General features: G+C 36.3%; 1 protein-coding gene across 3 annotated transcripts in view; it reads right to left on the bottom strand.

Annotated features, from left to right (window-relative positions):
* Positions 1-18,176, bottom strand: part of LOC121386650 (hypoxia up-regulated protein 1-like) — a 49,451-nt gene that overhangs the window by 16,074 nt on the left and 15,201 nt on the right. For 2 of the 3 annotated variants that reach the window (XM_041517627.1, XM_041517629.1), the window contains exons 9-18: positions 16,873-16,977; positions 15,614-15,686; positions 13,492-13,678; positions 12,263-12,397; positions 10,869-10,951; positions 9,625-9,648; positions 2,989-3,121; positions 2,278-2,465; positions 1,357-1,498; positions 487-553 (exon numbers count right to left, since the gene is read on the bottom strand). In XM_041517627.1, coding sequence (XP_041373561.1) covers positions 487-553; positions 1,357-1,498; positions 2,278-2,465; positions 2,989-3,121; positions 9,625-9,648; positions 10,869-10,951; positions 12,263-12,397; positions 13,492-13,678; positions 15,614-15,686; positions 16,873-16,977 — 1,137 coding nt within the window. The remainder of the gene's footprint in view (positions 1-486; positions 554-1,356; positions 1,499-2,277; positions 2,466-2,988; positions 3,122-9,624; positions 9,649-10,868; positions 10,952-12,262; positions 12,398-13,491; positions 13,679-15,613; positions 15,687-16,872; positions 16,978-18,176) is intronic. The other variant, XM_041517628.1, reaches the window with a different exon arrangement.

The following is an 18,176-nucleotide window of genomic DNA, read 5'->3' as shown; positions in this document are numbered from 1 at the left end:
GACATTTTGTGGTCTACATATATGAAATTTTAATTTTATGTCATTTACCTAATAATTGTACACGTTTGTATATATTGAAGTAGTAAGTGTATTTGAATGCATATAAAAGTAAATTGTAGTCGTTGTTTCAGACAGAAAGAAATTTTTGGATACAGTGCTATGGAATTGAATGCAACCACAGTTAACAGGGACAATGGGGAGCCTCCCTAAGAAAAAAAATGGGTTAGGTTTAGGGTTAAGAAAATCAGTGTCGTTAATTTTGTCAAAAGGTTAACCTAAAAAAATAAAATATGCCAAAAAAATTGGGTATGGCGCCATACCCGTTTTACCCTCTGGCAGAAACCCTGGTAGTATGACAACCTGAAACACCTTGAAACTAAGAGTAATTCACTAATGGAATATATTCAAGAACTGTATGTCACAACTCAAGTCTGATGTGATTGGGCGTACAGATTCTCACATATGTTAAGAATCTCAACAACTTACTTGACCAAGCTGATTCGTCCTTTTTCACCTCTTCTGGGTCCTGCATCTTCTCAAATACCGATTCAACCTTAAAAACAACAACCCCACAACAAATAATAATAAAATGTTAACACAAATTTCATACATCTCAGCAGAAGCTGAGCACCATTGGCATTAGTTTATCAAGGACTATAAATTTAAACCCCAGCAAATATCTGATGGACATTTTGGGTCGACGACAGGTACACAACTGAGATATAACAATCGAGAATTTTGAAGCTTCATCCCGAGTCTAAATTTCCTCCACCTCGGGTGTACTTTTTCTATCCCACATGAACACATAATGATGGAGTGTATAAATACAAATCTTATTATTGTGATATGGGTTTCATTTACTTGAATACCACAGTAAGCAGATTCTCTCTAACAAAACTGGGCTAGCTTTGCCACTCGACAAATTCACCAATTGACCATTTTAAATACACTTTGTTATTTTTCTTTTAATTTGGAAAAATAATTTCAAGTCTAAACATTAATATTTTGTTAGAAATAATGGTGGATTTGTGCACGTTTGGTAGTTTTATAAATAATCTGGAAAAACTTTCTGTATAAACAGAAAAGAAAGGAAGGAATTGTTTTATTTAACGACACAATTGTTTTATATGGTTAAAGGACACACAAATATTGAGACAGGAAACCTTTCGCCATTCATGAGATATTTTTTTGTGATTCGCAGAATGGATCTTTTATATGCAGGACCACACAGGACAAATACCACAGCCGTTGATATACCAGAGAGGAAACCTGCGACAGGGATCGATCCTAGACCAACCGCTTCATGAGAGCTTTACCACTTTACACTGAGAAAAAGCTGTGTAAATGAGGACAGACCTTGTCTAGATGCAGCAGCCCACTGTCGTCCATGCGGAAGTGCGCCTTGATGCCCTTGTTGTCAGAACTCTCCCCGTGTTTCTTGTACGCATCCTCCACACCCTTCAGAGTCACGTTCGCCAGGGTGAGGGTCTTAAAAGATCTGCAATCAAAACGAGCAGCAATGAAAACATGTGGGAAACTTAAAAAATTTAAGCGGTTCCTGTGAGCTTTTTAGAGAGAGAGAGAGAGAGAGAGAGAGAGAGAGAGAGAGAGAGAGAGAGAGAGAGAGAGAGAGAGAGAGAGAGAGAGAGAGAGAGAGAGAGAGAGAGAGAGACACACACAGAGACAGGGCCGGATTTAGACCTTAGGGGGCCTGGGGCACTTCAGGTTCGGGGGTTTTAACATAGAAATTAAATTACATGACAAATAAGAAAATGAACTAATTTTATAATTATTACATTTTTTATAAAGGAAGTCCTTAGTCCGGGGGACCCCTCTGGCAGGGGGATCCGGCCCTTTGCTCCCTCATAAATCTGGCACTGGAGTGAGAGTGAGAGTGAGAGTGAGAGTGAGAGTGAGAGAGAGAGAGAGAGAGAGAGAGAGAGAGAGAGAGAGAGAGAGAGAGAGAGAGAGAGACAAAGGGAGAGAGAGAGACAAAGGGAGAGAGACAGACAGAGACACAGAGAGGGGGGAGAGAGGGGGAGAGAGGGACAGAGAGAGACAGAGTAAGAGAGAGAGATGGAGACAGAGAGACACACAGAGAGGTTTTTATTGTTTACACAGAAACCAAAATAAGCAAAGATCCTTAATATGCACTTTCCAACAGACAGTAAATATAATGGCTTTTGATGTAATCATTGTGTGTGTGTGGCAAACATTTAGTACATCAACACATCATACCGTGGGCAAATGTTCTACCAATGAATTAATATTTCTTACTTTTGATCTTGCTCGGGTAAGAAGCTGAGGTCGCCGTAGCCGACAGTGAAGCTGAAGTCTGCGTAGTGTTTGTTGAAGGTCATCACCTTCTTCTGCGGGAACGGGTTCATGCGGCCAAACAGAGTGCGGCGGATTATCCTACCGGCATCCATAGTCTCCTCGGCGTTTCGATGTTTCTCAAAGTCAACCTGATCACAGACATGGTTGGGCATGAGAATTTTATCATTGATAATCTGTTATATAATCGGTTTGCATTAAAGTAGCGTCCTCATTATGCAATTTGTCGCACTGACTTGCCACATGCGATTTGTCATGAAAAATAGAACATGTTCTAACCGGAACAACTCTGACACAACTTGTCATGTAAGACTGATTTAGGTGTTCACACAGTATGATTCGATCAAATGTGACAAGTCGGTGCGACTAATCGCATAATGAGAACACCGCTTAACTTTAAAATTAACCAATCCATTAGAATTACTATATAACAACTTTATCACCGATGATCATTTATAATCAAATTGCACTAACCAACTGGTTAGAATTATATTAATTTTATCATCAGTAATCTGCTATTATCAGTTTTCTTCTATTATCAGTTTTCTTCTATTATCAGTTTTCTCCAATCATCAATTTAAAAAACACAGGCTTCGTAAATTTGTCCCTTAATGAATTACTTCAAAGCCTGCAAAAGATTTTTAAAATACTAACCACAATCGGGTAAATGGTTCCATCCTTGACACTGAACGTCTTCACTTTGAACCCCTTGCCGAGGTAAGCAGCCTGGTACACTGCCCCCATAGCGGCCGCTTCATCCGTGTTAATACTCTTCCCTAGCTCCTGTCTGGAAAACAAAACATCCATAGTTCCAGATATCCATAAATGAAAATAGTGAAAGTCTAATTCAGTTCACATGTTCATGTGGTTTACAGTTTTTTTGTCATTTAAAAGAAGGAATATTTGAAGAGTTCATTTCCAAAATGCAATATACACCAATTTTCACATTTTGGAGTTGGTGGTAAAGATATACTGATGTTAGTAAAATGCAAAAATATGACAATAAAAAGTTAGTTTGTTTTGTTTAACGACACCACTAGAGCACATTGATTAATTAAACATCAGCTATTGGATGTCAAACATTTGGTAATTCTGACTCACAGTCATCAGAGGAAACCCGCTACATTTTAGTCTGACTCTGACAGAGGAAACCAGCTACATTCTGACTCATCAGAGGAAACCCGCTACATTTGTCCTAATGCAGCATGAGATCTTTTATATGCACTTCCCCAAAGACAGGACAGCACATGCCACGGCCTTTATCCAGTTGTGTACTGGTTGGCCAGTATAACAATCAGCTGAATGGATCCACCAAGGTGGTTCGATCCTGCGACGCAAACACCTCAAGCGAGCACTCAACCGATTGAGCTAAATCCTGTCCCGATAAGAAAATAATGTTTTAAAAATAATGTTCCGATCGATACCTATTGAACAGGGTTTTAAAAACAGCTTCATGTTTGTTATACGAAACCCCTACATTAAAAAAAAAAAAAAACACACACACACAAAGCAACGTTGCAGAAAAACAATATTTGTCTTTGCCATCGGTTTTATTGAATCAGATACAGTCTAAGCATATTTTAAACTATACCGACTCCCAAGCCATTCTGTGCCAAGAGTTGATTATTTCAACATCTACAATGTGGTTCTCGCTGGGTGATAATTAAAGAAGTGGAGAAGATCCCCCAACCTTCGTAAAAAAAAAACCCACACACACACACAAAAAGTGGAAAACCATAAAAAAGCGATGAAGAACAAAAACAGTGAAAAGCTTGGTTACTATATATCGTTGTGTGTTGGTCAACTTTGCGGAAAAAAATACTCCTTATTTTGCCTGTCAGTATTTGGTACAAATAGGTTGGTACGAAATACAAACAGTCATCTTTTATGTACCATTAGTTGAACCGGAGATGTTGTCGGTCTGACATTCTCCTGACATTCATAGGCATTTGTTTTGCTGAAGCGATCAAAGTTTTAATATTACTAGTTTAATTAAGATTTCAAGATATATGATAAACAATAAATATTTTTGTAACGTGATCCTCTAATGTGGAATTAAAAAGTGGAATTAAAAAATGTCTGTTCATTTTATTTCAATCTTCATCGAATGAATCGATCACTTTGATATTGCCAGCTAATTGTTTCACTTTTGTAAAGGCTGTGTATATATTATTTGGCACCAAAGATAAATGATTTTAATGATGAACACTACCACTTCCGTTGTTTTTATAAGCAGTGATAGCTCCTCAAAAAATATTTTATAAAGAATTGCTGAATAAACAAATGACAGAAAGTACAAATCATCACTTACAACCAATTCAATCTGCAATTGAGGACAACATATCAGACGATAGTTAGTGGATACAAAAGAGAGAGCGACCGTTCTTATCACGTGACAAATCTGGCGCCAAATAAGTGGGGTTTTTTTTTAGTCTGACATTGCCAAATCGATAAAAAAAATTGATGTTTTCATTACTCAAATAAAATATTATTTTTATTGTGTGTATCATTACGTTACAGTAACTGTCGTAAGCTATTGAAGTTTTTCATCAGATGCTGTTTTCATACACACCGTGGGTTGTTTCCGTTGATCAATTTTTTGTGTGGAAAAAAGTGTGTATCTGGAAATAGTGGAGATGGTGCTGTAAAATATAGTAGGGTGGGGGGAAATAAAGAGGGGCATAGGAAAAAATAAAGGTGGGCGGCAGAACATTAAAGGAGGGTGGCAAAATGCTACAGCGGGGCTTAAATGGAGCAGCGAGAACACTGATCTAGTCGAGATAAAGATAACAAAAACCCACTTCCACCATCATAAGTTACTCCTACCTATTAAGCAGCAAGGGATCTTTTTATGCATTTTCCCATATGCAGGAGAATACATACCATGGCTTTTGGTGTACCAGTCATGGACCACTGGTTGGGACAAAAGAAAAAAGTCCATCGAGGGTGATCGATCATGCAGGGCTTCTCGAATTTTCATAAAATCTACTAGCCACAGGATCAGCGATTTAAAAAATGTACTAGCCCCGATTAAAATTTCACTAGCCCTACTTTACTTAAAAGTTAATACAATTTTACTAAATACTAGTAATAGTCAAATATGTTGCCTAAAGAGGAAGACAGAGCTTAAAAACACTAACATTGGGGGGGTGGGGGGTGGGGTTGGGTGGGCAGGAGATTCATATTTACAAAATAAGACTTAACTGCAACATGTGACCCAAAAAATTCACTAGCCATCGGGCATGGCAATAGCAGTTATTTACTAGCCCAACATTGAATATTACTACTCTTGAGTGCCTAATAAACATAGGGGCTGAATAAGCATAGGGTCTGGAAAATTTTCTAAAATCAATTAAAAGTAGAGTGCGGAATTAGCATAGGGTCTGGAATTTAGCTAAACTGTAAAAATTTCCTAGCTAATAAAAACAATTTGGTTTGACGTAAAAATACAAATAAGTGTTTTGGAAATAACAAAAATATACTATTGTTGTGTGTACATGTGTACATGTAATTTAGAAAACAAGCGGCTCAGAAATAAATAACTTGTAGTAAATTCCATAGAATGAAAAAATGTGTTCACTATAAACATGTTTCTATTATCTAACTGTTACAACTGTGTCACTGTCACAAACAATTAATTAAAACTTTAAGTGTGTTTGTACATTTAAATGAAATTATGATAATTAATGTGAGGCGAGATTGCAGCTTTGACAAAAAATCCAAAAGTTCCATGCAAGAAAACCAAAACAATCAGGGTGGATGGCAGCTCGCTAGATTCATCTCCTATATTTAACACATGGTCAATTATAACAAAACGTAATTTCATCAACTTAATTTTTACCAGTATCATTCTTTATTTTTAAAGCATAGGTGGGGACACTTATGATGCCAGGGTCTGGCATGCATAAATCTCAGCTGAAGATTCACAAACAACTTTGGTCATCGGCCATGCCAGCTGTTAGCGGAACTGGAACGCGTTAGGGGATGTAACTCTGCCTAATTTTTCTCACTAATTTCTAATAAACTCTATTTGCAAGTGAAAATAAAAAGGTTGAGTGGAATTTGTAATTAAAATGAGTGGAATTTGTAATGTAAAAAAATTTATATAAAAAGAGGAAAGAATGTAGATAAAGTTTGGGCCAGTTCCCCTTATCCTAAAGGAACTGTACTTTATCTACTCTAGTATACATAGCTTAACAAAAAGTCATATTTACCTTTAAGAATTTGGTACCCCGTCTTCAATGTTTGGTGAAAAGATGAAGTGTTGAAGTGTAATTGATTAATTTATATAAAGTCCTTGCATGAACTGTTGCATCGATTTACAGGCGAGCACTCAATCAAACGCATCCTAGGAATTTACCCAACCGAATAAAACCGAACCGAGCCGAGCGATAAAAACAAAATTGTGGCCAACAATGTTCGGAAACGTGTGTTTACATTTTGTCGTAGAGTAACATACTTTGTTGTGCCTTAATGGTTCAAATGATCAATTAAGCAGAAAAACAATGTATGTATATTAATAAATAAATAAATGTATTATCTGACCACAAAAGTTGGCATTTTATTTGACAACTCAGAAAATTGTAAATTCCGTTTAAGATTTGCAATTCCGTCCGCGATTCCGTGATCGTGGAAAATCGGTACCCCTAATAGAGGTTATATCATCAGTATATGGAAGCATTTGATAAATTAAGAATTGTAATAAGCATTGGGTGCTGAATTAGCGTAGGGGTTACATTTTTTTTTAGATGTAATTAAACGTAGGGTGCTGAATAACCGTAGACACCAAATTTTTTTCACAAATTTAATAAACGTAGGTGTACGTTTATTTGGCACTCGAGAGTAGCCATGGGAGTGAAGCTACCATAATCTAGAAGCCCTGATCATGTGACCCACCACACCTCTGGCGCATGCTCTACTACTAAACTATACCCCACCCCTACTGTACAATGTCCTTTGATGCCAAACACAATATTGATCCAGTTAACAAGCTTATATTACAGTCGGTCTGTTTACTAACAGCATGAAATGAATATTCTAAAATAGATTACACTTACAACAAAGTGAATTGCATGGAACATTACAAGATAAAATACATTTACCATATAACAGGATTCTGAAACTTGCAAGAACAATGATTTCATTAGTTTGTCGCTCGTTTTAACTGGTTTTGAAAAAAAACCTTTTTTGTTTGTGCATTAAATTTAGGACATTATTTACACACACATTTGCAATTCTCACTGGCTGGAACAAATATATTATCCATGTGGTATACATGTATGTATGGAACAGAAAATAACTAAAATCACCTAACCGAAACATTTCATGTAAGCTGATTGGCTAATTAATATTGTTATAAACTGATTTGGTGTAAGCCGATTGGCCAATAAATATAGCTATACACTGATTTGGTGTAAGCTGACTGGCTAATAAATATAGCTATATACTGATTTGGTGTAAGCTGATTGGCTAATTAATATTGTTATAAATTGATTTGGTGTAAGCTGATTGGCTAATAAATATAGCTATACACTGATTTGGTGTAAGCTGACTGGCTAATAAATATAGCTATATACTGATTTGGTGTAAGCTGATTGGCTAATTAATATTGCTATATACTGATTGGTATAAGCTGATTGGCTGATAAATATTGCTATGACTAATATTTTTTTATTGAGTTGTATATTTGTTTCATATATAGAGGCTATTTCATGGGGGTTTTCAAATATGATTTTTATGTCAACGAGTAATGTGTAAAAACCATATTTTCACGAATTTGCGAAGCAATGAGTGAAAATATGGTTTTCGCACATCACGAGTTGACAAAAATGGTCTATTTATTATATACATATTTCCTAATTTTTGACAATATCTTTCACTTCTTGGTAATATCTTTACCGTATCCTATCGAAAACACATAATGTCATGATATATTTCTTCCTATGAAACTTTGCTAAAAAATTTACTTGACCATAGACTTTTAAAAAGAAATTTGAACAAAATTGATCTTTATTAACATTTATTTAATAATACTGCGGTGCAAACATACCTGACAAAACAATCATCCAAAAATTCCCACAAAAACAAAACAAGTCGAATGCCGTTAAATTCTTACACTTACACTCGATGACACTACATTGTGTCATCATTATTTAGCTTCGTATTCAATTCATTTTAGATATTTTATCGTAATTGTACTTCGTATCCCTTTTTACAGTTGTTTAAATTACATTTTTTTTTTTTTCAAATACGATCAGATGCACTGGTAATCATTAAACTTAAATACGAAGACAAAGGGAGATAATTTAATCATGAACTTTTACAAAAAAGTAAATACGATTTCTATACTTTTCACAGGATATGACTTTTATGGTTTCCGTAGATCTATATATTTCATTGCTATGTATATAATAAATATATATACACGTTTTAATATGTGTTCAATGTTTTTGTTGACATAAGATTAATGGTTCTATAAATAAAGATAAACATGAAAACACAATGAAGACCTAAACACACAAGATGTTGAGTGTTAATTTGTTGTGTTTAACAAAACCACTAGAGTACATTGATTTATAAATCATCGGCTAAAGGATGTGAAACATTTGGTAATTCTGACAGTCTTAGACAGGAAACCTGTTACATTTTTTCACTAGTAGCAAAGGATCAATATATGCACCATCCCACAAGACAGGATAGCACATACCATGGCCTTTGATATACCAGCACTTGCTGGAACAGGGATCGATCCTAGACCGACCGTGCATCAGGCCTCAGGGCTATTTCCTGCCCCCCCCCCCCCCCCAAGATGTTGAATGAGGTCATATATTGAAGTGTGATTGAAACATTTTGATGGAAGGAAAGAATGTTTTATTTAACGATGCGCTCAACACATTTTATTTATGGTTATATGGCTTCGGACATATGGTTAAGGACCACACAGATATTGAGAGAGGAAACCCGCTGTCGCCACTTCATGGGCTACTCTTTTCTATTAGCAGCAAGGGATCTTTTATATGCACCATTCCTTAGACAGGAAGGATAGCACATACCACGGCCTTTGATGTACCAGTCGTGGTGCACTGGCTGGAAGGAGGAATAGTCCAATGGACCCACTGATGGGATCGATCCCAAAACGACCGCGCATTGAGCGAGCATTTTGATGGTGTCTTCTGACAAATCTACACACGGTAAATATAACATTAAGTTTACAATTAGTGGTCACTTCATTCCAGTAGCAACAACAGGGCTTTCTGTTATAATTAAAAAGACATTAGACAAAGTACGAACCTTTCTAAGGCAACCTGTTTCTCTCTGGATGATGTGACAAAAGGAAAATGGTTTTGAAAAGAAACAAAGGGTAAAATTTGTATACAAATTTAAGTTACATACATTTACATATACCAAACAATGACTGCAAGATTGCTAAAATGGCAGTCACGCAATGTAAATAGAAAATGTGCAAATTAAACAAAACATTATTATGCACCAAATCATATATTTATGGGCCCCTATCTTCTTCTTTCTTTTGTAATGGCCAGCCATATGGTCAGCTTAATATGGTCTGGTTGAAAATTAAACGGCTGAATTTATGAAGTATGTTTTTTTCTTAAACATGGTGATTCTCGAATGCTTGTCTTCAGAATTATAATAATTCCAGTGAGCTCTTTTCTGTGCTAGTTTTGATTTAATAAACTAGTCTGGGAGTGGCAGTCCTCTATGGAGCAAATGAATGAATGAATGAATGAATGAATGAATGAATGAATGAATGAATGAATGAATGAATGAATGAATGAATGAATGAATGTTTAACGACACCCAGTCTTTTGAGCAATGCAGAAGGATGTATTGTCTAGCAAAGGATTTCCTTGGGAGATGCTGTCCTCCTATAGTAGGAATCATTAGATAGAAGCATTATGCAGAGATAGTAAAGTTTGTTTGTTTTGCTTAACGACACCACTAGAGCACATTGATTTATTAATCATCAGCTACTGGATGTCAAACATATGATAATTTTTGACAGTCATAGAGGAAACCCGCTACATTTTTCCATTAGTAGCAAGGATTCCAAACCGACTGCGCATCAAGCGAGCGCTTTACCACTGGGCTACGTCCCGTCCCTGAATTTGGACATACATTATCACACATATATCTATACAATTGTTTGTTCATTGAACATTATGGACTTGTCGCAAACAACACAATAATAATGAATGGAAGTTGGTTTAACAACACATCAGAACACATACAACAAAACGTAGATATCTTGGTTACAGGGTGTAATATAGGAAGATTATGAAAAGTCAACAAGGAACCCAATCCTATGACCCAAGCACCTCAGGCAAGCTCTCCATCAACCAGTATATTCCACTCCTTATTGCTGGTTTCTGCATGTTATAGTTTGTCTTGTTTAACGACACCCACTGGAGAACATTGATTTGTTAATCATCGGCTATTGGATGTTTTATGCATGTCATGCTTGGGGATAACACATAATAAGTTATGAAGGTTATGAAATGTTAAAATAAACAAACCTGTTGACAAACTGCATCAATTCATCCTGGACCTTAGGCATTCGAGTGGCACCTCCCATTAGAATAACATCAGTTATCTCCCCCTGCCGAGAAAACATTTAAATTATACTGACAATACTGACCTCAGTGGTTTCCTTTCTCTTAACCAAATGGGATTAACCTTTGGGATACTGCAGGCGATATGTGCACAGATCAATTTATATTTCCCACCATTTTGCAAACAGAATTTGCACTAATAAAAACAATAGCCAATTTTCTTTTTCTGAGAATTTTCACTTGAGTTGACATATTTTGTCAAAACCTCATGAAAATTTTATAGATAATTGTTAAATTTATTATTTAATAATATATTTAATCATTTTATCAACAATTAAAATCATGAAATAAAGTGATATGACTCGAAGTTCATTTCCAAAACAATCTGGAGTTAGCAAAACAATGACTCAGAATAATGATAAATAAATAATGACCATTTGGTCAGAAATGTACACAAGTAAACCAAACTTTATCAAATGTTTTGGCGTCATTAAAAAGATTAACTGCTCTAAAATATCAAAAATATTATTTCAAATACTTTTTCTAAAGGAGGGATGTACTCAACACATTTTTATTCACTAGTGAAAAGGACCACACAGATACCGCTACCATGGGCTACCTTTTTCTATTAGTGCAAGGGATCTTTTATAAGCACCATCCCAGACAGGACAGTACATACCACAGCCTTAGTTACACCAGTTGTGGAGCACTGGCTAAAAACAGAAACAGCCCAATCAATCGTGCATTAGGCAAGCACTTTACAACTTGAAGGAAGGAATTGTTTTATTTAACGACTCATTTTATTTACGATTAAATGGCGTCGGACATATGGTCAAGGATCACACAGATGCTGAGACAAGAAACCTGCTGTCACCACTTCATAGGCTACTCTTTCCAATTAGCAGCAAGGGATCTTTTATATGCACCATCCCACAGACTGGATAGTACATACCACGGCCTTTGTTATACCAGTTGTAGAGCACTGGCTGGAACAAGAAATAGCCCAATGGGCCCACCGACAGTGATCGATCTTAGACTGATCGCACATCAGGCGAGTGCTGTACCACTGAGCTACGTCCCGCCCCTTTTACAACTTGAATTTATCGATTTGAGCACAAACATATTGCGGAAAACAAATTTCCATATCTCCCAAGTCCAAGGGTCACAACTGGTTAAACTGTCATGAAAGTAAAACTTGAGCTTCAACATTACATCTGAAAAACAAAATGTCCGAAAAACTATATGTGGGACAGACAGACGGACTGACGAATGAACAGACAAATAGAGGGGGACAGACGGAGACGAAACCTATAGTCCCCTATACTTAGAGTATCGGTAGAGGACCATCACAGACGTACCATTGTTATTTCTGAGATTTTGAGAGCTTCTTCCATGGGCTTGGTCACTTTAGTGAGCAGATCACTGCACAGTTCTTCAAGTTCCTCTCTCGTCACTTTGTGTCGGAAATCCTTCTCATCTAGTAATCCTTCAACCTGAAAAAAAAAAATCAAATTTAAAACATTTCACGGAGAACTAACTCCTTCAACCTAAAAAGTAACTCCTCATTATTACAAATAAATGGGCATGCCATGAATTGTACACAAAATTGAACAAGGGACTTTCAAAAATAAAATGTAAATTATTATTTTTTAGCTAAATAAGATTTTAAGAAATTATTCCCAAAATCGATCCTATGACAGCTACCACAGACTCACAAAGCTACACCTTGTTATTTTAACGAGATTACCTGAGCAAAATGATCATTGTTTGCACTCAGCACTTTCTTATATTTCAATGAATATATTCCTCAGATCGACCCCATGACGAACCTACACGGGGCCTGGTGCTTATAAAACTTGTAGAGTCTAGACTCGAGACTAGTCTGTAACAGTAACAGTGTATGGTAAGACATCATGGCAGTCTGGCCATAGCACAGGCCCTGTGTAATGAGATTACCTGAGTGTGACATCATTCGCACTCAGCACTTTTGAGTCAATGGACTTTTCAGATAAGCACAGGCCCTGTCTTTTTTCAATGAGATTACCATGAAGCTACACCTGGTTATTTTGAGTGTAACGATCATTGTTCGCACTCAGCACTTTCTTATATTTCAATGAATATATTCCTCAGATCAACACCACGACAGTCACCACAAACTGACTAACCTAACTGACTAACCTACACCTGGTTGTTTTAACGAGAGTCCATGAGTATAATGATCATTGTTCGCACTCAGCACTTTCTTCACTTTCTTATATTTCAATGAATATATTCCTAAGATCAATCCTATGACAGCTACCACAAACTCATGAAGCTACACCTGGTTATTTTAACGAGAGTCCATGAGTATAATGATCATTGTTCGCACTCAGCACTTTCTTCACTTTCTTATATTTCAATGAATATATTCCTAAGATCAATCCTATGACAGCTACCACAAACTCATGAAGCTACACCTGGTTATTTTAACGAGAGTACCTGAGTATAATGATCATTGTTCGCACTCAGCACTTTCTTATATTTCATTGAATCCCATATAGGTACCACAAACTGACGAAGCTACACCTGGTTATTTTAACGAGATTACCTGAGCGTAATGGTCATTGTTCGCACTCAGCACTTTCTTCACCCTGTCGCTCTCCTTCAGCAGTTTGGCCATCGCGCGCTCGTTGGTGAAAACATCCGTCTTGGTCTTCTTCTGTGCGTTGAATGCCTTCGCTAGGTGGTCGCGAAGACGCATTGAGATACCAAGACCTCCAAACGTCCGATCAAATCTGTAAACACCAAAACAGTTTCTTTAAATATTTTTTTATCTTTAATAGTAAAAGGTTCATGTGAGCTATTTATCCAAGAACAAAAACAGAGAAGAGATTTCGGGTGGTGCAAAAAAACAAAATCAAGAATTCCTAAAACAATATGGACAACCTTGCAGTTACAAATAGTAAAGGATTATCCACGAATGAATAAATGAACAAAATGTTCAATTGCACATGTATGAATGAACCAAATAGTCACAAAAAAGAAAGTTAAAGTTAACAACACCACTAGAGCACATTGATGTATTAATCATCGGCTATTGGATGTAAAACAAAATTAGTAATTCTGACATATAGTCATCAGAGGAAGTCCGCTACATTTTTCTAATGCAGCAAGGGATCTTTTATATGCACTTTCTCACAGACAGGAAAGCATATACCACGGCCTTTGACCAGTTGTGGTGCACTGGTTGGAAAGAAACATTTCAAGTGTTTTTTTCATGAGATCAACTCAAAGCATATTTTTGCAGCAATCATGTACCTAACGTGTATAATTACCTAAATCTGGCTAAACATTAGCATACATGTACCATTACAACTATACCTTCCTAACATATGCCGAGAAAGTTGCAGCGAACTTGAACAGTAAAAACAAAGAAACGGTCTACCTTAGAATAAGCGCGCGATAAATCGTGTTGGCCTATGCTGGACTACTGGACTATAGTCTGTCTTGCCTACGATGAATTGTGTTCCAGGTGTTTTCTAAATCTATTAGAATTTTTGTTTTAATAGCGTGTGACACACAGCTTGCTGGACTATTGCTGGACAAAACACAGAAAATAAATGCGTCATATTATTCATGCGAATAACACGAACTTGCATTTTTCGCATTAATTTCAGGATCTACAGTACCGTATATTGCCGTGTATTAGCCGACCTCTTAGTTTGACCCTAAACATCTAGTACAAAATCATCGGCCTTGTGTATAAGCCAAAGTCATCTTTTGTTCAGCTGTATGTTGTATCGATTTCAATAATACTGTCAACAAATAGACTTGTGCTTTTCTTGTTCATTATATTTGCTTTCCCTTTAATTATTACAAACACGGTAATCGCGATCGCAATCAATGCGGCAATGCTAACATCTACCATGCCGTGAAAAATAATTTAGAACTGATAAAGCATAACAGAAAAATAAATAATTCAAGCTGTAACAACATATCACTGCACACAAGTAATTAATTTATTCACTGGACAGCAAAAAGTAAAATCATTGAGGCATGTTTAATCCCCTACCACACACACACAAACAAAAAGATCATGCGGTCCGTGACTGCAGCTGTTCACTGTATATGGTATGGTCATGTGACAATAGTGGGAGTATTTATTGTCCTGAAATTTATGTTTTGTTTTTTCAATCGGTAATGTTAATAATGAGCTTTATTTATGGCATTACTTTACAGTTTAATGCACCTCCCAACAAAACAATAATATTAGAAATATAATACTTGTTTGAAGAAAAAACACCGTTTTGTATCTTAAATTTGCTATATGAAAGACTGGTCCCAGCACAGGTCAAACAAAGATGGCGGACAGTTGGAAAGAATACATTTTTACCATTGAAATGACAATAAAACAAGTAATTTTTTATTATTATTCATCAAACTTATAATTCATTCAAGAACAAAAAACTGCAGAATATTGCATGATGGGGTGTTTTATTTATACTGTGCACAAATTATTGTTAAATAATCAGTGAAAGGCTAAGGGTCTGGTCAAAATTTATAAGTCACGGTCGGGAGTATTTTTGATCAGAATTTTATGCTCCAATTTGTTGCCTCCGTGTATAAGTTAACTCTCTTCTTTTGGAAAGTGTTTCTAGACTTCAAAAGTCGGCTAATACACAGCAATATACAGTATATTGATGTCCATGAAATAAATACAATGTTCTTACCCAACTCCTTTGATTGAAAGCTGTGGGTGTGTGTCTACTCTGGTTCCCTCTTTGACTTTCACAACTTGGTAACCTGTAACAAACACAAACATACAGTGATAAGTAAGATTAGTTTTCAAGCTGGGGATATTAATAGCATTCAACTAATTTTTATCTTTTTTAACTAAAACTTTGTTTTATTTAATAATATATCTACAAACCTGTAAAAGCAGGGCTCACCCTGAACATTGCCAAATTAGCAAACTGCTCATTTTTTATAAAAATGGCGACAAAATTTGACCTAAAAAGAAAAGGAGGGGTGGGACGTAGCCCAGTGGTAAAGTGCTCACTTAATGTGTGGTCGGTTTGGGATCGATCCCCATCGATGGGCCCATTGGGATAGTTCTCATTCCAGACAGTGCACCACGACTGGCATATCAAAGGCCATGGTATGTACTATGAGATGGTGCATATAAAAGATCCCCCGCTACTAATGAAAAAATGTAGTGGGTTTCTTCTGTATGCCTATCAAAAATTACCATATTTGACATCCAATAGCTGATAATTAATCAATTAATGTGCTCTAGTGGTGTCGCTAAACAAAACAAACTTTTAAACTTTTGACTAATAAAACATTCCTTAAATCAACCAAATTTTAATAAATTTCAAGGAAATATACATTTCTGAAAATTAGCTACTAAAGTAAAAAATTTCCAGAGTGAGCCCTGAAATGTTTACGTTTGTTTTGTATAACACCACCACTAGAGCACACTGATTTATTAATCATGGGCTATTGGATGTCAAACATTTGGTAATTTTGACATAGTCTCAGAGAGGAAACCCGCTACATTTTTCCAGTAGCAAGGGATTTTTTAAATGCACCATCCCATAGACAGGATAGCACATACCACGGCCTTTGATATACCAGTCATGGTGCACTGCCTGGAACAAGAAATAGCCCATTGGGCCCACCAATGGGGATCGATCCCAAACAGACCGCGCATCAAGTGAGCGCTTTACCACTGGTCTACAGTAAAGTTGATGGGAAACTGCAGGTGTGTACCACAGATAACCACAAGAGACAAGCATGTATCACAGATTGGCAAAACATGGACTGGTATATGGATGTGGACAGTAAAAAAATTAAAGATATGAGGTGCTGCCATATTGCAAAATAAAAATAAGATGGAATTCAAAGAATAAAAAAGGGGGCAGTAGGATAAAAGAAAAATATACTATATAATTTTCTTTTAATGTACTTAGCATTTAAATCTCCTCACCAACAACAGTGGCTACAGTGCTAGTGGCTCCCATGTCGTAGAACATGTAATACTGCATTGTAGAATTGAAGTTCTTTCGTCGGAACACACCAAAGTTGAGTGCAACTGGAAGGAAAATAAAATTGATGATTAGTAAATCAAATATTCAGTATAAAGACCCATCACCAGATATGATGTGAAATCTATAATGTGAAATGTATACCAAAGTACTAAAAAGGACTCTCTACATATTTCTAGTTCTAAAATTGGATTTTACCTCCCAATAATTTCATATATACATATACGTTGAAACCTGTCTAAACCGGACCCTGAACATACCGAAAATCATGTAAATTCCATGGTCCCAAATTTTCTCTTACTTAAACCATGTATTAAAAACCTGATAAACCTAGAACCTTTCAATTTAAAAAATCGGACTGATTTTGTTAGACAAGTTCAGGGCTCGAAATGCAGGGTTAGTACATGCACCGGTGCATGCTGATTTTTGCGTGTGCATGTAACTTTTAAAACTGGGTGCACGCGGTGCATGCTAATATTTTTCAAGTACTGTGTATTACGTATACTAGTATCCTGTTGTCTACCAGATTCAGACTCAAGTTGTTGAATTTTGCGTATGCATTTCGTAATCTGTTCGCCACATGAAAACGATAACTTTTATGTTATGGGCACATCCATTTTGTATCCCATAATCCTACTTACAACAATGGCGCCCTTTCAGTCATTTCCGTGAAATATATTTGCGAAAATTGCCAGCAATATCTCGGTTATATCCATGAACGGTATTAGGGAAGGTGGTCGAGACTGACTTTGGGGTATCCACGCACATAACACAGTTCTTGTCGCCATTGACAAATTGAATTCCGCCAGATCTGTGATCAATACAAAGCACCGTAACTGCCTTGAACATTTTCGACCTCAGATATGGGCACTTGATCAGATGATTGTGAACATGCAGGTGCGTTATTCGCGTAGTTGACTCGAAGTCAGCCAGTGATTATTTCAATCGCAACTTCTCGTCGAATTCCTTAGGCTAATTTATATTATACCAACAGATCTTATCGAGTTAAAAAAGTTGATAACTTGCTTAATACAAAACACAAATATTCGTACGTTTTTGTAATAGGCCTATTATAGATTTCTGTAAGGCGTTTACTTTGGGTGAAATTTTCAAATTTGATCAAGAATCAGTAATAAACACAGTTGTATAACGTTCCAGTACTGTTAATAAATAAATATAGGTATTGCCGAATAATTCCGAATAGCATCGTATAAAAACAAAAAACGAAGTTGGCTTATTTTTGGTT

The sequence above is a fragment of the Gigantopelta aegis genome, chromosome 12 (genome assembly GCF_016097555.1).
Source record: "Gigantopelta aegis isolate Gae_Host chromosome 12, Gae_host_genome, whole genome shotgun sequence".
Classification (NCBI taxonomy): domain Eukaryota; kingdom Metazoa; phylum Mollusca; class Gastropoda; order Neomphalida; family Peltospiridae; genus Gigantopelta; species Gigantopelta aegis.
The sequence above is the reverse complement of the archived record's forward strand: the minus strand, read 5'-3'. Positions and strand labels throughout refer to the sequence as shown.